Raw genomic sequence first — 24,606 nt, forward strand, 5'->3', positions numbered from 1 at the left:
GCTACGGAAAACGACGAATATGTCCGAGTGCCTGCCGAAGATAGAGCTGGATAAACAGTCGATTGACTGTGAGAATGAAATATGTCAGCATTTCTGATCTTTCTGATGCAGTGAATACATATTTTTTGTATGAGGGATGTTAATGTTTTATATATATATATAATGAAGTTAGTTCTGTAAGTATATTTGCTGGAGATACTGATATTTTACCATGTTGTCAGACAAATCAGAGTTGCGTGACATTTTCTGCAGCATGTTCATTCAGTGTAATTGGTGATACACTGTGTAATTTATCATGAAAAGGAAGTGTTTACATTATACATATGATATATATAACTTTACACAACTCATTTTTTTGTTAGAATATGCCACGAAAACTGTTGCATTCAATGCCATTGTCTTTGGTTATTGAGTGGGAGAAAATATTTGACATATAACCTTGTTTCTGGTCATATTCTATGCACAAATCTAAATGAAAAAGCTCTACACACCACTTTAATTGTTGCAAAACAATGAAGATGTGGTTTAATTAGATTTTTGAAGTGGACTGCAGAGGGTTTAATGTCTCCTGGAATCACTTAGCTGGTAAGTTTGCAGTGGTTTTTTTTTTTCCCTTACAGCTGTTGTACCTTTTTGTCCCAAATAAAGACAGTAAGACTGAAGTCTAGAGTTATAAGTGTGACTTATCTCTTTAGCCCAGCAAGCAAATATATACTTCCTATACTAAACTTTTATCCCCATCATTAATTTCAACCAATAATAAAAACAAAAAATCCCAGATATGTTTTAGTTATATTATTATTTAGTTATTCTCAAAAAATGTCTATTGTTTCTGTACTTGTAGCCGTAGCTACTCTCAGCCTTATTTATAATTGTTATACTTATATAATAATCAAGGAGAAGTGTTCGTGAAGCTTTGCCTGAACAAGTCATTAAAAAAAGCAGATGGCTATTAAACAATGCAAAACTTTATAACTAATACTAATCAAGTCAAAGCCACCAGCGATGAAAAGTATAAACAAATGTGTATTTTAAACTGTCATTGTTTGAGAGGGTACAGATGAACACACGATCATCCGTGCCCTCTGAACACCCACTGACCGTGACATCAGGAAGTTGTAGTAGGTTTTCCATAATTTGTGAATGCATGTGTGCATGTGGATATTCACAGGATTTCCTTTGCAAACAAACAACCGCAGTTCAGAGAGAAGTGTCTGTACCGGAAAGAGGCTGAAAAGGATATCCTCATAACATAAGTTTTTAATACTTTTCAAAAATGTTGTATTTTGGACAAATATGGCAGCCTTTTCTTCATTGTATTAATATCTTATTTGGTCCATAAATTATAGCCAGACATTAATCTAAACTATACTGTATATTATAAGCCATTCACAAACGTGTGAGAAGACGAGTGTCTTTCTTTTCCTCCACTTGGCTGTGTGTTCCAGGATATGAAAAAAAAAATAAAAAGTGCAGCACCTGCAATAAGTAAATCTTGAGCTAAAAGCACATCCTTCCGGAAAATATCTGGAACACCATTTCCACCGACTTCAGTGCTCAAGTCGCTACGAGGACATGTGTGCTGTAATGACCACCGACATTAGAGATACATCTCCCTTCGTATGTGGTTCTTCTCACTTGTAGAATTTCATTGCTCACTGCTGATGCTGTGATCATGACTCAGTGCTTGTGGATTTTGTAGCTGCTTCTTTAAGCTTTTATCCAGCAGCACCAGACTCTGCACCGCCAGATTCCGACAGTCATCGTCAGGGTCTCCTTCAGCTACATCTGTGCATAGAAACAACACAAAAAGCATTACAAGCAGCTCTGAGCACCGGTGACAACCAGCGGCAAGAAAGTCTAAATATCTCAGTTTAACTATGGAAGAAAATGATCTGGTGTTAATCAGCCAGTCACGTCATAAACAGCTATGCAGTACAGGACATCCTGGTTCCTCATCTATTCCCAGACATGTTCAGTCCAGCTGTGCCTGTGTGTGTGCATGCATAAATGTGAGTTCCTGAAGGGAGATTGCTGACAGAAGTAACTGATGCAGGTGCAGCTTTGGGCCCCCCAAAAAAGTGTTTTATAGTTTATCTATTTTTATCTATTAACATAAGGAGATATTTTCTTGGCAATAATCTAGAAAATCTGAAACGTGTTTGTTTGTTTAAATTTAAAAAAAGAGGAACCATGGGAACATTTATAACCAGCAATGTTTTTTGTTTTTCACCTGTCAGCCAAGCTCTGGTCTCAAACAGTTGATCACTGAGGTCCACCAGCAGGTTTTGACTGGGCATGCTCAGAAACACAGAGCAGACAGCGAACAGGACGCCTCGTCTCACCATCCTTTAACAGAGAGAATCCAGATTAGAGCTCAGACTGAAATAAGATAACAAAACATCCTGTCCAGAGACTCCAGATCTTACGCTTTGCTAAGGTTTACTGTTATTCTCTTCTCTGACCGGGGCTGTAGTCAAACAGTTAATTCACGTTGAAGATAAATATGACACCACAATAGTCCTAACGACCGTAAATATTTTCTACAAATTGAATTTACACACAGACAAACAGTTATGAATAATACATACTGGTCAGTATGGTAGCGCACTGCCCACACAAAGTCCAGCAAAGCACATCCCATCTGTGCAGCAATCTGTAAAAAAAACAGGAGTCCTTATCTTATTGTAGTGTTCAATACATATCAACATATAAATCAAAGCTACAGTAAACTAAGATGGCTGGTGAGTGTTTCTAATTAGTTGGCAATCAATCCTGTTATTTTCTATTATATATATATATATATACACAACAATGATATTGAGCTCTACACTGAGAATATGCCACACTGTCATGGACTGATGGATGAAAGTACCGGTGCATTGACTGCCTGGTGCATGAAGAGGCCCAAAGTGTGGATCAACCTGCCCAGTAACAGGTGGTCGCTGCCCAGCAGGTCAAAGGTCACCTGAGGCCTGACAGAAAGGCATCAATAGTTTTGAAACAGTTCCGTTGTACAATTTAACACACAAACTACGACTGTTGAGATTTAAAAAGTTACATAAAAGAATATACTTACTTGTCATAATTCCTGAGCAGAGGGAAAAAGAAGTGTCCAGCGACAGGGGCGTAACGGTTGGGGGTAGCCTTAGCTACAGGCTGTGCGGCACCCTGCAGCAACCAGACAGCAAATTAACAAAGAGCCTCAGAAGTGAGCTGTCAATCAAAGGCAGTAATGTCTGTCTACTGTAAGTACCTTACTGAGGCGTTTTGTCTTGCTTTGGATTCGTTTCTCTACCACTTGTCGCCAGTGAACTGGGTTGTCGCCGGGGTACGGAGTCAACTCTGTGATGGAAGCAGCACTAATGGATGGATCTTTCTTGTCAGTGATTGGCCTGGAGAGCTCCTGAGCTGCGATGGCAAGGATCTGTCAAACCAAAACAAGTGTCGCCTCCTAATTACGTGGGGGTCAAAGATGATCACATCAGACAACAAAATCCTTTGCAGGCACACAAGCCCTTTAACAAGAGGTAAAGCCGCTGTTTTCACCTCCAAGATATCGAGCCGCTGGCGAAGACTGTAGTTCAAGGAGTAAAACTCCGAGGTCAGATACTTAATCACCTGTTAAAGAGCACAGAGACACAGTTTAATTTAAACCAGGAATAAATGGATGTTTAAAATATGGTGATGAAACGGTGAGGTGAGGAACACAGATATTTGTAAGTGAAGGAGAACCGTACAGGAATACAGTCAGTGACGGTGAGAGCCACCATCGTCGCCTGTCTGAGAATCAAGAAGTCGGTAATGCTGTATTTATCCTCCATGTGAAGAAGCACTTTGGTCATCTGGACACTGATCTGAAACAGCATAATAAACAAACATGAACTGCAATGTCAAGAGTGATCTGTAAATTACATTGAAGCTTCAACCTTGAGTAATCAGAGGAAATATTTTAATAACGAGCATCAGTTTTTCTATTCCCATCATACCTCTCTGGCTGCAAAGGCATTTCTCCGCACCAAACTCTCCGCAGCTCTCAAGCTGAGCTCCACACGCACTGCGTCCGTAGAAGATATTAATGCTGGATTGGTTGACACATAAGAAAATATTGGCGTTGGTTCAAGACAAACAGCGTTTTAAAACAACTGCATTGGAGGATTAAATCTGTGGAGCCATACTTTCCAGACAGTCTCGAAGGTAGCGAGGTGGTGATGCCTGACTGAACTTCTGATCTCCAGACATGTCGTATGGAGTGAGCTCATCATCACTAGATCAATAACAGACATGAGGTTAACAACACATGCCTATACAAATACTAACTAAAGAATTAAAACTGCAAGCAGTGATATGCGGCTCCCCGACGTGCAGCACGCGAGGGTCCGCATATTCCCCCTTGCAGTTTTAATTCTTTTCTCGATCTCGTTCCTTATTCTTCTTTAAAAAAAAAATTGCCTTTTTTTGGCGGCTTTAACATCTTTAAAAACTCATGAAAGTTGGTGCAAGTTTCATGAGGTTTAGAGCATCGTTTGGCCTTAAACATCAACTTCCTGTGTCACGGCAAAACATCAAACTTAGCCGCATCGCCCTGGCTATACTATATACTATATACTCTATACTCTATACTATACACTAACACTAATTTTTTGTTAGTTTTGTTTGAGTTTTTGTATGAGGTTTTTTATTTTGTATTGTTGTTGACCTTTGGTTTGGTATTAGTATGACTGCATTTACAACACAAACCCGAAACCCCGAAAATAAGACATTTTTCACCGGGAGACGCGTGTACCAACTTTCATGAGTTTGCCAACTATTTACATAAAGCCTCCAAAAATGCAGTTGTTTACGGAGAATAATAATAATCGCTTTAATAACAACAGGGCTTTCGCACCATCGGTGCTCGGGCCCTAATAAAGCCTCACAGACAGACAGACAGAGTTAATACTTACCTATCAAGGTCAGAGTCTTGACCAGTGTTTGACAAATGAGGTGCTGATTTACTTTCTCGTGACACATTCTGAGTAGATGGAACCGTTTCATTGGTCTCTGAAGGAGAATCAACTCTGTGGATCATAGATTACATTAAATATAACTGGTTGGTAGTTCGTCCTAAATAGAGAAAAAAATGCAACAAGTTGAGTAATCAATTAGCTGATCAATAAAAGATGAATTGCCAACTATTTACATAATTGATCAATTGTTTTGAGTCTTTTTTTTTTTTATCATGAAAAAGTGCAAAGAATTCTCTGATTCCAGCTTCTTAAATGTGAATATTTCCTGCTTATTTTAGTCCTCCATTATAATGAAATGAGTTTTTTGGGTTCTGGACTTTTTCACCATTTTCTGACCAAATCAAACAGCTGATGGCTCAAGTGAGAAAATAACAGACACATCAACTGATCAATTTGATAATTTCTATTTGCAGCCCTAAAACTGACTTTTCGTGAACTTTTTTTAATTAACAATATTAAATCTCATTAACACAATAAAGGAACATGTATTTTTTTGGAACAATCTCAGGTGAGCAATCTGCAACACAGTGAGTTTTAGCTGTATAACCTCTGGAAACAGATATAAAAATAAATGGGCACTTATAATGGGGTGCTATTCTGTTCTTTTGTTGCATCATTATTGCAACATTAAAGATTCATCAGAGTTTTAAAGTTGTATAAATTCTCATTTTCTAAATGTTGAGTTTCATGAATCCTAATAATAAGAGTGTATAAACCTGTTGAGGATTATTAATGAGACGGGTGGATCTCATGTTCTCATCACTTAAAAAACAAAGTCTTCCACATCTTGAGGTAAACGATGTTTCACACCTACCTGTTCACAGGCTCAGGCTCATTACAGGTGACAGGAGTCATGAGAGAAAGCAGCTCACACGTCTCTTCATCCTGATCATACTACAACAGCACGACACAAAATATCTCAGTAGCATTTCAGACAAGTCGTTCATCAAATGTTCTGACGCCAACTGGACTAAATGAAGCCACTTAATTCAACACTGACTGTACCTGGAATTTGAGTTTGGTTCCATTGATATCCATGCGGGAACTCAGGCACTCTCCGACCACCATGCCCACACGCCTGATACGCACCACGCTGCTGTCCAGGTGGCTCTGCATGCCGCCTAGCATACACTGAAGTAAGTCTGAGGACACACAAACACACAGAGAACAGAGCTGAAAGCAGTAATCTACAGTATATTGCACTTCATATGGATTATATGAACATTTCACTACATAAATACATGTAAAGTCAGTAGTAGGTTCTTTGATATGAGCTTAGTATCAGCAGTTACTTTTCTGGGTGAAACAAGTTAACCGTTTTTTCTAATGTTTGATTTGTACCTAAAGTTATAATCTCATAGATCTTCTGTTTTGTTGTCTTTGGCGGCACTGATGGCGATAAGCAGTAATTGCAGTTGTATTTTTGGACTTCGCTTCTCACAGATCCAAATAGTGTCAACTATATGACGTCAGTCAGTCCCTCGAGCGGAACAACCACAGATGGGTTATGGAAAAAGCGTCTTTAACTGTGGACAACTTGTGTTTTTTCCCGTTTTTCCCCGTGTTCAGTTGGGAATACTGCAAATGCAAGTGCCTTCTTCACGTCATCATCGGGCCACAGGCTCAATCCACAGTGTTGCCTCCTTCAGCAATACATTATGACTTAAACGATATTTATTCAAATGAAAATCTTGAAGATTATTAGTTTAAAGTTATCAGTAACCAATACAAATGTAACATCTTCAAATCTATGACAAGTGTTCAGAAGTCCACCTGCTGATGAAGATCATGTGAAAGCTCCAAGGCGGTTATAATATATTGGATAAATATGGATATGGAGCGGACATGTGAGGTAAACTTATTTTGTCAACCATGTTCTTCTGCAATATGCAGGTTCTTAAATTACCCAAAACATGCCAGACAATAATTGTATCCCTCTCACAGAAAGAACGTTTTTAAAAGAAAAACCCAGATACTTTAGAAGTACGCCGGCTATTAAAACAGCCCTGTAGACCAAAGCTTGTTAATTAGTCCAAAGTCAATAATGTACACTGCAACTGTTGATTTATTGGGTGAGTTGAGGCCGAAGTCTTTATTGTACCTGAGCGTAGCTCCTTCAGCTCAGAGTCTTTGAGCAGACTCACACTCAGCAGTAAGGCCTTACTGACGTATATCTGCTGCTCCAGAGGAGTGTGTTTCACTGCACTGGGATTAGCCCAGGTCTGAGACACAGACCGCAAAACCTGAAAACACACACACATACAAAAAAGGACACGTCAAATCGTAACTATATTTAAGAAAATATTATGATATATCATTTGCATTAGGCTGCTAAACTTCCCATGCACCTACCTGGATAAGAAGTGGCCTTCGATCCCGGTCTGCTGCGAGGTAACCCACAACGGTTCTCAAGACTTGAGTCTGAGAAACAATACCATTCATTAAAACATCTGCATATGATATTTACAACACATACAATTTACTGCCAGGTGGTGTGTTACTGTATTACCTCATACTTGTATTGCAGTAGCAGCAGTTTGTGAGTGATGACAAACTGAGCCTTTTTATTTGTTAACACAAGATTTCCAATGAGCCTGCCCAGAGCATCAGGCCTGAAAACAAACAGACAAACAAACACTGAGGTCAGTGAAGGCAGACAGGAAACCGATCGACCCAGCCTGAGTGAACCTGCAGCCTCTTTACCCACTGACAGCCTGCACCAGCCCGGTGAGCACGCTCTCCATGCAACGCTGAGGAACGTTCTCCAGCAGCTTCCAGCAGACCCTCTGCCACACCATGTCTGAGCGCGTGCAGACAGACAGCCGAGGAGCCATCACTGCCAGGACCAAATCTGCATGAAGACAAAATAAACCAGGAGTTCATTTATTTCTTAAAAGTTATGAAACAGAAAATGTTAAGCCAAGACACGTTTGATATGACATCTGTCAACAGCCAATCAGAATTCATCGCTTCCCCATTTCCTTTCTCCCAAAACAGATTTTAGGAAATACAATTATGCCTTTTAAGTGCAGAATTAAAGTTTGACCACAACAAACAAGTAACTACAAATCTCCATTATTTGTACATCTTCCTGTAAATGTAATCGAACTCACCACTGTGCCCCTGGATGCACACTTTTCCAAGTGTTTGGGCCACAAACATCAAAGAACAGTCTGTGCCATCTACAAGTGACAGAATACAAGTGACACACAGACAGAGTGAGAAAGGGCACATACAGTTGTACAACTACAACCGTCATGAATGTGTAAAAGGTGCTGAACAACCTCTGAGTGCCAGGCAGGTCCGCTCCAGGGCAGTGAGCATCTCCGTGGCCAATAGTGGGTAGTACTGCTGAGGGAGGAAGAGGGGCTTGTTGTTGCGATGTAACCTGTTGGCGGTGATGTCCGGCAGCGCGCTGATCCGCCCCAGCAGAGCCTCCCTGAGCTGGAGGGAGTCAGAGGGAGCTGCCCCCAGACAGTAGGACCACAGCAGGTCGGCGAGACGGCTACTCTGAAGGAACCTTTCTGTGATGCTGATCAAGTGGTCCAGATTGGTGGTGGGTCTGTGGTGGATTGGAAATAACAGTATCAGGAAATGGAGGAAACAGTAAACATGGTGTTCATCCCCATGGACGGATTACGATACAACGGGCCCCTGGGCACAAACATGTGAAAGGCCCCCCGCCCCGACATTGCGATTGTTGTCTGTGTCTTTGAGGTCATTTTGTGTTTCATTTGAGTAACTTTGCAACTTTTTGTGGTCAGTGTTTCTCACTTTAGGAGTTTTGCATCTCTTTTTTTAAGTCCCTTTGTGATTGTGCAGTGTTGCTCTCTGGGATATTTTGCAGGCAACAAGCGCAGGCTCCCCGGCCGCTTTGACCCTTGAACCCGTCCCCATTAAACCTATTTAGCAACCCTTCCAGACTCATGCCCCCGTCTGTCCTCAACTCACCTCAGCTCTCCGATGGCCTCCATCAGGACCAGCAGCGCCTGCTCTGGAGGGCCTTTAAGGAACAGGCCGTCCCATAACTCTGTGCGCTGAGCAGCTGGGAGGCTGTGCAACCAGTCAGCCTGCATGTGGCTGACCAGGAACTGAAGAGTCCGAGTGTAGTGAGCTCTCCTGAACTCCGTCTGCTCAGCTGACGTGGTTTTACTCTGCGGTCCTTCATCCAAGAAAGAGTGGAGAGTCTGAAGAGCCTTGATGATGTCCTCACTGTCCGTGGATGAGGCGAGTGTCCGGAGACACCGGGCCACTGTTGGTCGACCCTCAGTACTTGTCGCAAGTGACTCCATTTGTGAAAAGTAAACAACAGCAAACACCACCTCTCCTCCAAGACAAACAGCAGCGTTTCTGCAGCGTTGTGGAAACACTGTTCATGCCACGAAGAGTGAAGTCTGCTGGAGTCCCATCAGTTTAATGAATTAGCTTCAACAGTCAGCCGGTCAAAAATAAATACGTACCTGCACATGTTTACTAAACAAAACTTCAGCACTTTATAATGACATCGTTTATTGTCATTGTGAATCTAAATCATTTTTTTCGGGAGAAAATCGGTTGCTCCTACTATCAGTTCGCGTTTCATGCCGAGGTACCACGCAGTTCTTAGTGTGCGCCATCAAAATACATCCGTGGTAAGCAAGAAGGACATCATCGGTTCCGGGGACTCTCTTTCCTGTGTGACATTCAAGAACACAACGATTTTTGGTAACACTTCCGGGTACTTGAATAATGATCACGGCATACATCGATTAACAAATCAAATAAACGGGAATTTACTCCATTAAGATTGTGTACGTCAAATGAAAGCAACGACATAAAGAAATTTCTTCTTTTTTTTTTTAAATATAAAAATAATTGATAAAGGCTTTTGCAGTCAAATAAGACATCTTATAATAATTTTTGGACTCAGGTTTGATACATATATTGTTACCTCTAAACAAATCTGTGTCAGTGTGGGTGATGAGAAACAGCAGCAGCAAGCAATTACCAATGACAGCTTCACTAATATCTGGAAAATTGTTAACTTAAATAGAAAAAAAATACAATTTTATTTCCTAAATTAGTATTTTTTTTTTCCAACAAATAACTGCACATTTCTCAAGACTGTTAACCGAGTTTTGATTAACAAAAAGGTGGACCCATGAACACTCAATACATTAATAAACCACTGAAAATATATCTTTATGATTGAACGCCTATTGCAGCTGACATGGTGGCTAATAGCCGTCAGATGGACTTCATCCGTCCTTTAGCTGTGGAGGTTGTGAGAGGTATTATATAGTGTTGATGATTAACTGGTGACTGTATTAATACGTTTAAAAATACCGAAGCATGAACTGTATATAAAAGGTACTGAAGACAACCCGTACTTACAGGTTGTGGCCGAGGGGCCCAGCAGCACATGTTCACAACCAGCAGGTGAGGCTGATGGGTCGGTGGACAGATGTTATCACCAATTGGTGATGTACAAGGTACAAACCAAAACAAAGAACCACAGGAATGATGGAGTGGAATATTTATGTGATCAATACAGTGATAGACAGTGTCTGCATGTGGAGTTCAGGCATCAATGAGACAGTTTAGTGGAGAGCATTGCTTTTAATCTCAAGTTACTTACCATCCGAGATCCCGCCGTCACTGTGAAGGATGGAAGTTAAGTTTACTTCAGTCAAATCAATTCTATTTATAGTAATAAAATAATAATAATGCAACGTGAAAGCTTGCAAAAAAATGAGGCAACCAAACACAGGTAGTTTTATTCCATTTATTTTTCTAATCTTACTTTCACTGCTTACCTTAAAATTTTCTCTTTTTACAATGACTGAAATTATAGTTCCCAAGTAACAATTAGGATTAGATCATTTTGAGGATCTTCAAAAATAATATACAGCTGTAACCAATACTGTTATAATTTATACATTTATCTTTGAAAATAGGAATACATTTAAGTTTTACAGATTCTCTTTTCTACAATATTCTCTTTATTTCTTCCCATGTCACGTGACGGCAAGCCATGCACTACTCCAGTAGTGACGTTTGTGCCTTGAGCAAACTTTCTTTGGACACTGGAAGTGAGCGTGTGAGAGAAAGAAAGAAAGAAAAAAAAAAAAGTCCACAAAAATGACAATTCATATTTACAGTTTAGGTTTTATCAATATAATTTAACAAACTGACAGTCACGTGGTCAGTGCTTTCCCCCGGGCTCATTATCGGGTTAGTTTAGAGGCAAAGTTTGAGACGCAGAGGCACAGTGTTTAGACTAGCAGGCCAGTTCTTGTTTTTTTTTTTTTCTTTCAGGGCAAGCTGACAAGACTGTTGATTTATGATTTATAAGAAGAGGAAGTGTTACCAAAAGCGTGATCACAGACCCTGATAGATTAAGTGATCAGTTTAAGTTCAAGCATCTATCTTTGGTCATTTTAAAAGCAGGAGTTGAAATGGAGAAATTAGATCTGGTTAAAGTGCAATTGCCTTCAGCTCTGTGGTCTCACTGTCTAATCACACTGTAGCCGATAAGTCATCAAACTATCTGTCAGAAACAGACAATTAAATATGAATCAGGGAGAGAATTAAGTGTAGTAAAGAAATATCTGTTGGGGAAAACCTTTAGTCGCACTAAAAGGCAGAAAGCTGAACTCGGCAAGCCTGATATGGGTTTTTTTTTTTTTAAGGTGTCATGTCGACATTATGAGGTCTCACAACCTACAACTCCACTAAAGGTTGTTATAGTATATGATTTGTCAGTCAAAACAGAAGTCAAACAAGTGAATCGGAAATATACAATAAGAAAAATCTGTGTTTTTCATGCAGTACCTGACTCCATCTGGGAAGACAACGGCAGAAACTGCGGACTCTGCCGTATCTAAATCACGACCCCGAAGAGGTCAAAGCAACGTCAGCATTAAGGAAGAGTGCGCGGACCTCGACAAACAACCATCTCTGAGCAGGTCACATTCAAGCTTTCTGCACACAATGGCGACTCGCCCAAAAGAACGATAGAACTCCTTCTTAAAATCAATAAATTCTCCCACAGATTCATTCCCTGTGAACTAATCTCCCCTGGTGAATTCAAAAAAAATGTACAAACATATTTTCAGCAGAACAGATCACAGAGTGTGAGTTGCCTTTTGAATAAATATCTGCATGTGATTTAAAACGAGAAGAAAAAAAACAAAAAAAACAACAGAGAACTGTACACGCTACATGCTAGAGGAGAATACAGGCAGCTGTCTCTCAGCATAAGACGAGAATAAAGAAATGCTCTTTTCTGTTCGGACTATAAAAATACCTAGAATCTAGAATGAGTGTAGAAAAAACTTTACATGTACAAGTCATTTACATCCAAGGCCATTTTTTTTTCCATGGAGTGGCAGGTGAAAGAGAGCAGTGAGAGAGACTTAAAAGAGGTGAACAAGGGTGAAAAATAGTAATTCTTCTTAGCGTATTGGTGCAGAACGCCATGCTGTTTGGACAAAAAAAAAGAAAAAAGAAACATCCAACAACTTCAGTTGTAGAAATCCAGTCAAAGACGCCTGGTCTGTAAATCCAAACACAAAAGTCCATTTTCCAGGTCAGAAAGAAACGTCCAGAAGCGCAGAGAGGTGGCTGCACAATACCGATGAGCACAGAGTCAGTCCATACATCTTCTTGCTGTACTTCTGATTTACACCAAAAACGCAGGAATTCGCTTCAGCAGAGGAAATTCAAGACATTCGTTTCACCTGCTCTCCGCCCGTGTCCACGTTCTCGCCAAGCATTATTGCTACTAAGGTCTGCAACGTCTCTTGCGGATCAGGTCTGGCTAAGAGAAAACTGGCAGCCAGCAAGAAGCTCATGAGAGCGCCTGATGGCTGAAGAAACTGCAGTATGTAAATGGTAATGAATCTAAAGACAGTGCAGTGTTTTCCGTTGCATTCTGTAACATGTCCAATTAAATATGACATTATATAAGCGATGTTTTTTTTCTGAAGCATGAGTGTCAGCAGTCCACACCGTTCCCAACTTTTGCCGGTGTGTCTATAGGCGACAAATCCCACATCTCTTCAAAATAATCTTCATTTATGATTTGCTCCCTTCAAAATAAACTTTTTTTTTTTTTATATATATAGACAAAAACAATAATGAATCCAAAACATAGTGCAAAGTACGACCGTTTGATTCTTCACGTACAACCTGTCGAATGTCAGCATTTTTACTGACAGTAAATCACTTGTGCAGAAAATTAAAGCTTCCCTATCGCTTTCACTCAGCAAGAGAACACTGGAGTCAGGTGGGCTGTACTTCATTAAAAAAAACAACTACAATTTCCAGAATCACTCGTCAGTTTCCCTTTAAGCTTCATTCAAGTGTTTGGAGAGTCAGTATTTGCTGTCAGTTATGTTACCCAGGAGATAAGCTGGCGTTATCTAATGTGTGTGCCAGGGAGTGATGGGAAATGTAGTGCTTTTGTCCTTTTCTTTTTCTTTCGTTTTTTTTCCTTTTTCCACTTGAGGTTTCCAGCCCACATGAAGCTCCAGGACCCTGTTTCATTGTAAAAATAAACGATGAAGCAAATTAGAAAACCACCCACTTCCTTCTTTTGGGGACACTGAAGCTTAGAAGAACGACTGCGTCATTCTTTTCACTCCTTCTGGTGTCACCGAGCTACTTCACAACCTTTTAAGTAACGCAGAGCAAAATGTCGAATGCCTCACACGCGTGCGCACACACACACACACACACACACACAAACGAAACCCTCCAGGCATGTCCCTCACTCGGGTTCACTGGAAAGACAGCTGGACTTGGTTAAAGGACAGAACACACACACAGCAAGCTTTAAAAAGACTAATTTGACTCCTGACCACTGCTTCATACGGCTTGTGGTGAAAACACGAATCAGCGTGGCTCAGGAGGTCTCAGCCCACATACCATCATCGTCATCATCATCATCATCGTAAGACTTCACTGACTCAACTGAGGCATGGATGGTGTATAATCAATGAATATTTTGATCACCTTTCACTTAAGGCCTTTAGGTATAATAGTCTGATCTTTTTTATTTAGGTTAATCAAACGTTGACACTGTTTTTTTGGGGGGGAGATTTTTCTACGCCTTGTGATACTGACCTCTCACAAACATTTACACATTCACTCACTCAAACAGGGGAGACTCAGGTCCCTCTAGCCAATTACATGGACGTCACCAGAACCCAAGTGTTCTCAGGAGGGCTAACACGCACACAAATAAGCACAGGACTCGAGGGACATCCAACTGAAAAACAGCTTATTCTTCACTGACAGCCATTAGAAATCTTCCAATTCTTCTTTTCAGGGGGGGGGGGGGGGAAAGTTAAGTGCGTTGTTGTTGTTTTTTCTACCAAAATGTTGTCCAAATATTTTTAAGTCCTCTCTTGGTAGTTTTCTTTTAGCCACGTCTCCAATCTGTTTTACCGCCTATGGAGTCACTCCAAGTGGCCCCTCAGGCTGAAATGCATGACGTCTATTTGACCTCTAGGATTGAGGGGTTGCACTCCATGATGGCCACAATGATTTTGTCGATGTAGTCCTGGAGTCTGTAGTTGATCTCCTCCTGCTTGTGAACGGTTTCCATCAACTACAAAAGAAGAAACAGAAGTCAGTGGAGCTTAAAGTGATAACGGGTGAACTGACAACGAATGCGTTTCTTGACTCAACCCACCTCTACACGAGACACAGAGCTGATCTCTGCTGCCAGGGAGTCGGAGAAGGAGGCCGACATTAAGTTCTTGGCTCCCTGAATGCTCAGGTTGATGATCTGTCCGTTTAACTCGTCATTCTGCTCCTTCAGAGTGCGGTTGTCCTGAAGAGGTGAAGCCACATTATGTAAGAATACAGTCCAGATGCTAAACTATTCTTCCATCTCAAAAATACTGTACAAAATGCTCAAATAGCGAGGAGGACTCTGAACGTTCTCGCTACCTGTTTGAGTCGTTTGATCTCTTGCTCTAACTCGGCTTCGCGGGTGCGCGTCTGGTACTCCTGCAGCCCTGCGCCAGGTGTTCGCCCTCTCTTTGCTTCAGCCTCCAACTTGTACAGCTGCAGGTGTTCCAGCTGTTTACGCAGGTCTTCAATTAGCTGAAGGACATCAGAGGACATTAGGTACAGTGGAAAAAGACGGGATTCTTTAAAAGGACATTCGCAGCGTTGTTTCTAACGCTCCACTTTGTACACAGTGAAAGCAGTCCCACCTCCTGCGTGCACTCCTTCTCCTTTTGGCTCTGGTGGCGCTCGTGACTCAACTTGTCAGCCATCTTCCTGCGAGACTCCGTCTCCTCCTTTAGCCTGTCGCACATCGATTCTCCTTCATCCTCCAGCTTCCTTTTCTCCTACAAATAATTTTAAAAAAAAAGAACAAAAAAAAAAAAGAACAAAAAGGAAGGAGGAGAGGATGAAAAAAATAAATATTGAAAACAGGTGAGGAGGAGGCAAAAATTGTCGTGTGAGCCACATAAATTGCGATTTTTGGCAGGAGCACATAAGAGAACAGACGACATTGCTCTCACCTCCTCTAGTCTCTCGATGTTTGCTCGAAGACAAGGAACACATGACCTCAGCTCACTGTTCTCCTCGTCTAGCTGCTGCAGCCTGAGACACAAACATGAACATCAAGAGTTACAATACTTTACCCAAATAAATAGCAGACTGTCCATTGAAGATTAGAGCCAGATGGGGGCAGTGTAGAGCCGTGATTCCTCCAACAAACAACATGGCCATTGCTGACATCACAATGAAGTAATGTGTTTTTTTTTTTAAATACCATCAAATCAAATACAACAGTCACAACAAAAAAACCTATAAACAGCTGATTACAATCAAAGCTGATTGTTCTTGTGGCTTATTATGCATCAAAAATATCTACTCAAAGATCAAATTGAATCGTCTAAATGTGGCGGCTGGCAGAAATCTTTAGTGGATATAAATGATTAATTTGTGGTACAGTAAATAAATATATTTTGAAGGCCTAAAAACACCCAGTGTTTCCTGATCTGCTCACCTGGCCTGCATGTTTTCTAGCTCCAACCCCCTCTCTCTCTCCAGTTTGCTCAGGCCCTCCTTGTGACGGCGAGTCTCTTGCTGTAGTTGCTCGTCGGCGTGGAGCTCCTGCTCCTTCAGCTGCTCCTCCAAGGCGTTGGCCCGGTGTACTAGTTGGAGGTTCTCCTGGCGCAACCTCGTGTGCTGCTCGCCCGACGCCTCAGACTCCTTCTCCAGCTCCGCCACTCGACGCTCGAGGAGGAGCACCTGGAAGAGGTAGATGTCTCGGAGTGAGCACAAACAGTACAGCGATTTATTGCTGTATTAGCAATAGTATTGACGTTAGAAATGTTCTTCCTTCTTTTAACAACTGTAACGGGTGAAACCCTTGGCAGGTTCCAGGCGCGAACATGTGTAACCGGGGAGATGTGAAGGCAGGTGTTTCTGAAAAAGATTAAGAGCTAACTTTGTCACCTTGTCTGTGATGTCGTTGTCAGCGAGCTCCAGGATGTCCCGCGTTAAGTCACTCATGGTGTCCAGAGTCATCGAGCTGTTCTGGAGGAGGTGTCTGCACATGAAGAGGAAAAGTGTAACTCCCAGAGGCCGGTTCACATTTGTTAAACTGCTGTTTCCAAACACAACTATACCATAATCCTATTAGAAACACTGTATGAGCTTCCGCCTATCGAAATGTACCATTTAGCTTACCTTGCTACTTTCTTGCTGGACAGCCTCTTGCCAGCGCTGGATGGGGACATACAACAACAGGAAAAATGGTCAGGAAGAGAAAAGGGCAGAGGAAAGAGACACCATCCCCTAGTATTCCTCCCATCCACCCCCTCATCTCTCCGTCTACAAGCCCCACAGAACAAAAGGGCATGTCGAGGGGGTTCTTTACTAATGAAGTCCTGTTTTGATTGAAACTAAAGTTACGAGGTATTCACACAGCAATCAAACACAAACACAGCAGTGCGCATTAATAGTATCTAACAAGTGCTGATGTAGGATCAGTTCTGTTCAACAGATTAAACACGGACCCGTGACGGTGTTACAGAAACTTTCAAAATAAAATTTCTCAATTTATTGAAAAGCTCTCAATTCTGTCCCGTCTCAAATTGACAAGATTGGTAAACCGATCAAAAAGGCTTTCAGAGTTTCTGTAATATGCTACTTGTCTCTAATCCTGGATCAGCAAGTCTTTTCCGATAAGGATTTTATCGGAGTCGATGAAAGTTTTACTCGACTACCAGAAGGCATTCTGCAGTAACTGAAATGAACCATGAAAGCAACAACATGGAGAACAAAAAAACAACACTGAAATAGACACCACTTACCTGTTATTCATATTTCAGAGGCTCTTTCAAATGAACGTGACATGTACAAATCAAACTATGAAGCTTATTTTTATGTAAACAAACTGTTTATGATTGTAGATGACAACAATAAGAGGAAATTAGCTACCATCACCCTAAAAAAAATGCAATGTAGCAACTGGAAGGGAGTTTTCCCCATCAATAAATGCTCTACGCTACTATGGCAACTAAAAACAACAAAAAGAGGACAGGTGAAGAAAGATGGGGAGCAGAGTATGATGTAACATCAAACCATAATGTGTGTACATCACAACAAAACACACACCATGTTGCTGCTAGTCCAACACAGCATGCACTCGCTATGAGAACATGCGTGACACTGCATCTAACGAGCACTGCAAACACACTCACAAAGCTGAGACTCAGAGGCGGTGTGGAATGATGTGTTACCTAGTCATCTCTAGGAAATTGAGGCGAGTGGAGAGGTCCTCGAGACGACTTATTTGTTTGTGACACTGGCTACAGAAAAAGTCCAGCGCCTCCTCCCTGAGGAAGCTCTGAAAGCAGTCAGGGAGAGAAGCGGGTGCACTGGAAAGAGGAAAACGGGGAGGAAGAGGAGGAGGAAGCTGTGAGTGACAGACAAGAAGGTGGGGTTGCATTCAGGTGGTACAGGAGGTTATCAGTGAAACCCACAGGAGAGCTTGAAAGAGTAAAGAGTGAGAGCTACAGTGGGAGGGAGACGTGAAACAGGCCGCTGCGTGGCTGTGAGTCGGTGTTCTGGATAGTGTTCGGAAACAAAACCTTTTCTCGGATAAAGAATGTGTTTATCTCTCTTCGCTGCTAATAAGTTGGTTTTCGCTGCTGCCAAACAGACCAGACAGCTCTGCAGTGAGCTCAGGAATCCAACAGGATTCTTAATATTACTTTAAACAGACCAAAATAACAAACAAATTAAACACAGAGTTGTTTATTTCATTGTTGGGAGTCTGTACGCTCTCTTCGCTTCACCTCTACCAGCTGATTGTTCATTCAGCGAGAGTCAGGTCTGAATTATACAACAAACTGGCACATGTTTCTGCTTATGTAGGCAGAAAGGCTGCCTTACATGACAGACTCAGTGTCACCAGACGACCATATGCACTGTACTCTCGAGCCCTTTCTTTCACGCAGTGTGAAGGAACACTTTGTTAAATGATGCCTACAGAGACTTTTGTTTGTGTGGAACAGAGGCAACCCAACAGTGCATGTGCATGTACAAGTGCTGTGATATGTAGATAGATAACTGTGTGTGTGCGTGTGTGTGTGTGTAGGCAGCACTGCTACATGCGCCAAAAAAAAGAGCACGATTGGCTCAAAACAGGGTGACGCATTCACAGTGAGTGGGTGAAGTTTGTGGGATGCAGTTATTTTTTGTCTGTTTTAATTTTTCTGCCTAACCACCAAGCAGATTTCTGCTCAACTCGTAAGGAAAATAAATAATGTTTCAAATACGAGTTCTGTCACTCTAAAATATAATATAATGGCAAATGAATAATTATTGCTTTAACTTCACAAATGTATTTTGTAATGTGTCTATTTATGTCTACTTAACTGCCACATTTCACTTGAGTGTATCCTTTTACTGGTATTATCAGATACAACATACATGTGGACTTTCTATTTAATATTCACAAATTATATTCTGTATAATGAGGTCGGTGTAGCTATATACAGTAAGTACTCCACTAAAGATAACGATGACTTCAACTAAACAGTAGGAGTTCATGATGAGGCTATACTTCAAGTCTTTCATAGTGATGACTAAAAAAAAAGTGCTGCCAATCCAGTTACACCAGCTTATTTCCACATTGTCAATGGGATATAGAGTACTAGCCAGTTAGCTGTTAAGAGCTTCCTGGCAAAGCAAATCTCAGAAATATCACCCAAGTGGGAATTACGCATTATCCAGCTTAGAGCCTCTAATACAAAAAAAACCCACACAAAACACACAAAAAAAAGGAGGAGGGGCGAGCAAAGAAGTGAGTGGGAAAAGGCTACAATAGGAGCAATGCAAGTAGAGAGTGTGTGGCTGCATTTTTGTTTTCAGTGGACACTTTACACTGGTGTCAAGCTGCATCAGTGCTGCAGCAGCCCAGAGGCAGAGCCTCCTCGAGATAGCAGAACAAAAACAACCCCGTCAGTCTGTTGCAGAACACTTGGCAGGAGATGCCACCTTTTAAGACAGACGGACTGAAACACAGTGACTCAGACTGTTGAGGATCATCATCAACAGCCTAATAAAAAGGAGCACGTTGGCCATACATCCACATTCTCACTGTCTGCAACAGTGAAAGTAAGCCTGATGGAATGAACTTCATGTTTGCTCCGTCTTATCTTGGCCTTGGCCAGAAAAACAGGCAGACAGGGATGGGAAGGACGTCTCCAGATAGCTCTTATCAACGCTTGACCTCTTTGTTGAAAGAGAAACATTTTCTCTAAAGAATGTACAGCGCTGCCTTTAGACCTGGACAGTACAGCTGAGTGTGACACCGTCACGGTGTCACACCTCTTTTCAGGAATGTCCAACAAAGAGAAAGTTGTGATTTTTACAGCCTGCTGAAAAAAAAAAAAGGTTCCTATTTAGGAACCTTTGTGTTTTAAACATTTGAAAATATAGTCTTACAGAGTTTGGGCACAAATGCAACACGTTATGATGGTTGTTTATTTTTGTCTGGCACTCTGGATTTAGTTGCGTATGGAAGATGAGCTCATACCTGGGGGAGAGCAGTGACGAGCCATTGACCTGCTCGGGCGTCTGTGTGAGAGGGGAGTCGCCCTCCCCCTCGAGCCTTTCCACGCTACTCTCCAGCAGCAGCTCTGAGGTATTACTTTCCCCAAAGTCCTCGAAGTGCTCCTCCTCTCCGCCGATGACTGTCACCACGGAGTGGTTATGGAGCTCAGAGTTCAGGGAAAACCTGATGGACACATAAGAAAGGTTTGACTGTGTTACCGAGTGTGCTCGTGTGTACATACAACAACAGCACGGCTAATTTGGGGTCCAAGTCACAAATAGAGGAAAATATGACAGGTTTAGAAAAAGTAAAAGAATATCCCTATGAATGTCCACATTACCATTAATTTAAGAAACCATAACCTGAGCAAAGCCCAAAAGCTTGGAACTGACTATTATTGTAAATCCCAAACAAGTACAAATAATCTTTCCTCTGGAAGGGTGGCAATCTGGACAAGTTTGATCGCTTGCCTTCAAGGGTAATCTGTTAATTCACATTAATCCCAAAGGCTGCATTAGCTGAAACAACATGTCTTGTGCCTCCCTGGTAATGCAAACCCACGATGGCAACACCTGAGACATGTGAGAGGAACCTCTGTGGGGTTTGATGTGTGTCAAGCTCATAGCGAGGGCTGTGCCTTTGGCTCTCATAATTGACTGGTTATCTGCTACTCATCTGGGCGAGTTACAAAAGTAAGAAACGCCTTGATCTCCACTTAACAGGAAAGCTGGAAAGGTAGCCTTTCCTGTTGTCCAACAGGACGCGTTAGCTATCTTAAGCACACATACACAGGACGAGGATGTCCAAATCAGCAGAAAAGCTTGCGTTCTCAGCACATGATGACAAAGCTCATTTTATTTGTTTACAAGAACAATGTGAGACCAGTTGTCTGATTCAAAAGCTAAAACATCACCTTTATTTAATCTATGAAATTTTAAATAATCAAAAGAATCTACTGTTGGACAACAAAAAACACATTTTGATAACAATTAACTCTTTTTTTAAACTAGTCGACAATTCAGTTTCAGCTGCAGACATACCCCCAAAAAACAACAACAACCAGGCTAAACTAGTTAAAATAGGGACCCAACCAATTTTATAATCACTTACCCTTTACTCAGGCTCATAGTACTTGGCCCCATGTTAAGGTCCCTCACACAGAGGGACGGTGAGGAACGGGAACGCATCTTTCTACGCCCTCCGCTGCCCTGGCGTATAAGCCTCGGAGCAACTGGAGTTAAAACCCCTGACAACCAGAGTGGAATTCTGAAGTTTCACAGGTTACCCCAAATTAAAACAGAAACCACAACTCTCCAGTTTGGAGAAAAACAAAAAGGGTCTGAGGCCTTTGAAAGGGGTCAACTCTGTGTTTCTAAAGAGCTACCAATCTTCACTGCCACATGACGGACGCTGCATCTTCTGTGTCACCCCCCAAAGACTTGTACCAGTACGCGCTGACGGTGAGTGGCTTAATCAGATTTGAGGCTAAGCAACGGCCAACAGACAGTCCTGTTGACTGTCCGAGAGCCAAATGCGTGTGGGGACACATGGGTAGGACAGAGGGGGGGGAGGAGGAGGCTAATCCTGTTAAGATTCTTAATCCCCAGTTCAGTGCATATACTGCTATCCTTAATACCGCTTTGGCTGCAGCCTCTTGCAAGGGTTAGCTCGACTAACCAGGCTAAATGGAAAAACCTCAGTTTACATACAGTTCATCTATAGTTTAATTTCATCAGTTGGTTCTGATACACCATAAGCACCGTTTTTCACTTGGAAAGTTCATTAAAAGGTTTGTGTTAGATATGGGCTATAAGAAGGCACTGATATATCCAAAGGAAGCATTTTTTTCCCCTCTCTGCTAAGATGTCCAATGATGAGTTTCCAACTTTTGGTAAACAGACTGCTGAAATGTGAGAATATGAAGGTCACAGAGTCATAGTTTGAGAGTTGTGTTGTAGTCAGCAGTAGATTTAGAGGGGTGATGGTATGACTGAGTGGAAGGGGAGAATCGGCCAAAGGGAAAAAAAAAAAAAAAAGAAAAAAGGAAAACTAACACACAAAAAACCGCAAACTCAACACTTCCTGGAATTCAAGGCTCACTCATGGAATGGGAAGTCCAAACACATCCATGTCAGGCAGACCACTCCAATCCGTCATCCAGCCGGACAGACAGGTCACACAGTCAGCAGATAAAGCCACAGTGCTCGACACTTCCTCTCTTGTTCTTGCCCTAAAAACTAGATCAAAAAGGCACACGCGTGTGCAGACGTAGAAATCTAATCTGCAGCAGCTACCTGTCGAAACCAGACATTTCTACGGCGGCTAATTCGAACTAATCAACAAAAGTGTTCAAGGTTTCTCGTGCTTACACTGCACAGATTCAAAATTATCTCGGAATGAGCTTTCCGGTTCAACAGCAGGAAAACAGCAGCGGCGAATGTTGCTGACCATGTAAAGTGTTGTCCCAAACTCCCCGTGACGATGCATGGTGTGTGAGGACATTAAGAGCTGAACTGAACAGATAATTAGAAAAATAAACATGGAAGAAGAGTAAGATACAATAGGTTTGACTGACTTTCTACACACCGCTGTGTTCGAGGGAGGAGGGGGGGGGGGATTGAAGGCATTCAGTCAATGTAGTGGTGGTTGTCTATTCCTCTGTTTAATCTGTCTGTCTAGTGACCCAAATAGAACCCAAGTGATCCTGTGTTGGGCACACAGGACTCGTAAATCTGATCTCTGTGAAAGGTCATTGCAGGGCAGCTCCGGGGCTCTAACCCCTGGCTGGAGATTTAACACACGTTTTTGGTAAATTCTGGAGCCAGGAGCGATTACAGCATTATGACGTTGACGTGGTTCTCATGCCGAGTGGGTTACAATTGACGTCGAGCAGAAGTCCTTCACGGTCACCAGCAGCATTCTCCGCATCAAACACACAGCAGTAAATATGTATATTCATGAGCATATTGGCCAAAACTGACATGCTTGCACATGGCTGAAGGTGACATTCATACCGACCTATTTCCACCATCCTCGGAGTCGTGCAGCGTGGCCTCGATGCCGCTGTCCGTCTCCACATCCTCGTGCATCTCCGGGGGGACGAGGGCCCCCGTGTCCTCATCAGTGAAGGTCTCGCACTCACTGTAAGTGCTCTCGGAGCCCAGGTACGCACTGTCTGTCACCTCATTTTGCTGCAGTAACACAACAGAGAATAAGGACAATGTTACAGTGTGATCACCGATCAGTAAACAAACAAAACCATAATAATCTGAATCACTTAGCAACAGGGAATATTTATGTTATTGGTCTCAATTGTACAACAACGTGGCTCGAAAAGGCACACAGTGTTCCACTTTAGCAATACACTCATTGGCAACAATGTCTGCAGAGTTTTTTTTTTTTATTGCCATCAGCTTTATTTGAAATCAAAACTTTTTGTATCAATGTGAAGCAAACGGGAGACAACAAACCTATAGGTTGATCAAAGAGTGTGAAAAGGCAGCCATTTCAAGGAATGTTTATTTTGAATCTTCAAGTCTCACCAGTATGTACCAACGGCAATTACAGCAACAACCAAACAAATCTCAGCGCATAAACAGACTTCAGAGACAGTCTGCTGCATTTCAGATGACGGTTCCAAGCAAAACCTGCTGCATCAACACCTCTAAGCAACAAGTTCAAAGCAAAACGAGCACGCTTACGGCTTTCCAAAAAACAAATACCAAATGCTAAACACCGATACGTGCCAAAAACTAACATCTGAAGGTGTCAGCGACAAGAGATGCATCATCAGGTATCAGAGCTGTGCAGCAATAATGAGGCCAAGACAGGTGAGTCATGCTGGAAAGCAGAACGTACCAGTCTACATGAAGTGTCCGGAGCGGTCAGGCCCAGAGGGGTGTCCACCATGTCCAAAACCATTTCTCCGTGCCCAGACTCATTGACAGGAGCGCTGTCCTGCCATGAGAACCCTCTAATAACTCCACTAAAGCCTCCTCACCTTCACTCTCTCTCTCAGAGTGAAAGAGAGCGCATGTTGGAAAAAATGGAAACTACTGTTACACCTCGTTCGGCTCCACTGGGTGGCCAAAGGGGTGGAGACAGAGGCAAAGTCCAAACAGTAAAAGAAGTCAGCTGTAATGCTCAATCACCTACTACCAGCCTCCAGCTCCGAGTGAAAACACCACACAAGCAGCTGAATAACCGTTTAATCTTTCCTCTACTTCCTGTCCCAGTGTGACAGTGTAGATCATTAAGTCATGTTCTACATGCCTCAGGTTGTGCAGTGAATGAGGACTATACATCACAACAGCTTGCCTGTGTCAACAGAAAGCCGGAACACCGACTTCCACTTGTTAAGTGGAAAAGCCACCATTACTATTAGGAGTTCGAATTGAAGATGGTAATGAAAAAAAAGTTAGCAACCGTTGAAAATATTTAATAAAAGTACAAAATGTGGTGGACGGGGCGTTGCATTTCTCTGATGCCAGGCCTCAGCTGAACAGCCTCACCTTGCCTGTT

At 42.1% G+C, this 24,606-nt stretch overlaps 2 protein-coding genes across 4 annotated transcripts in view; both read right to left on the reverse strand.

Moving 5' to 3' along the window:
* Positions 1-447: 447 nt before the first annotated feature.
* Positions 448-9,608, reverse strand: telo2 (TEL2, telomere maintenance 2, homolog (S. cerevisiae)). Of its 2 annotated transcripts, XM_069155780.1 has the most exons (20): positions 8,961-9,608; positions 8,294-8,571; positions 8,123-8,191; positions 7,713-7,860; positions 7,519-7,621; positions 7,362-7,430; positions 7,111-7,252; positions 6,015-6,151; positions 5,824-5,903; positions 4,947-5,060; positions 4,179-4,267; positions 3,990-4,081; positions 3,741-3,857; positions 3,550-3,621; positions 3,257-3,427; positions 3,080-3,171; positions 2,876-2,975; positions 2,592-2,656; positions 2,234-2,349; positions 448-1,788 (listed from the first exon to the last, which is right to left on the reverse strand). In XM_069155780.1, exons 1-20 carry the CDS (start codon positions 9,299-9,301, stop codon positions 1,649-1,651), a joined length of 2,535 nt encoding a protein of 844 aa, XP_069011881.1. In that variant the 5' UTR covers positions 9,302-9,608; the 3' UTR covers positions 448-1,648. The 2 variants fall into 2 exon arrangements, 1 of the variants encoding a protein (XP_069011881.1); XR_011178625.1 differs by lacking the exons at positions 448-1,788; positions 2,234-2,349; positions 2,592-2,656 and having other exon boundaries at positions 2,889-2,975; positions 3,262-3,427.
* A 1,159-nt stretch (positions 9,609-10,767) lies between these two features.
* Positions 10,768-24,606, reverse strand: part of rab11fip3 (RAB11 family interacting protein 3 (class II)) — a 28,305-nt gene continuing 14,466 nt past the window's right edge. Inside the window, exons 4-14 of one of the 2 annotated variants that reach the window (XM_069155781.1) lie at positions 23,104-23,276; positions 20,068-20,268; positions 17,765-17,902; positions 16,710-16,745; positions 16,476-16,569; positions 16,024-16,268; positions 15,533-15,614; positions 15,218-15,355; positions 14,949-15,104; positions 14,689-14,829; positions 10,768-14,604 (exon numbers count right to left, since the gene is read on the reverse strand). In XM_069155781.1, coding sequence (XP_069011882.1) covers positions 14,491-14,604; positions 14,689-14,829; positions 14,949-15,104; positions 15,218-15,355; positions 15,533-15,614; positions 16,024-16,268; positions 16,476-16,569; positions 16,710-16,745; positions 17,765-17,902; positions 20,068-20,268; positions 23,104-23,276 — 1,518 coding nt within the window. In that variant the 3' untranslated portion in view covers positions 10,768-14,490. The remainder of the gene's footprint in view (positions 14,605-14,688; positions 14,830-14,948; positions 15,105-15,217; positions 15,356-15,532; positions 15,615-16,023; positions 16,269-16,475; positions 16,570-16,709; positions 16,746-17,764; positions 17,903-20,067; positions 20,269-23,103; positions 23,277-24,606) is intronic. The other variant, XM_069155782.1, reaches the window with a different exon arrangement.

Source organism: Embiotoca jacksoni, unplaced genomic scaffold (genome assembly GCF_022577435.1).
Source record: "Embiotoca jacksoni isolate LCO1_2020_lvr unplaced genomic scaffold, fEmbJac1.0.p SCAF_20, whole genome shotgun sequence".
Classification (NCBI taxonomy): Eukaryota; Metazoa; Chordata; class Actinopteri; family Embiotocidae; genus Embiotoca; species Embiotoca jacksoni.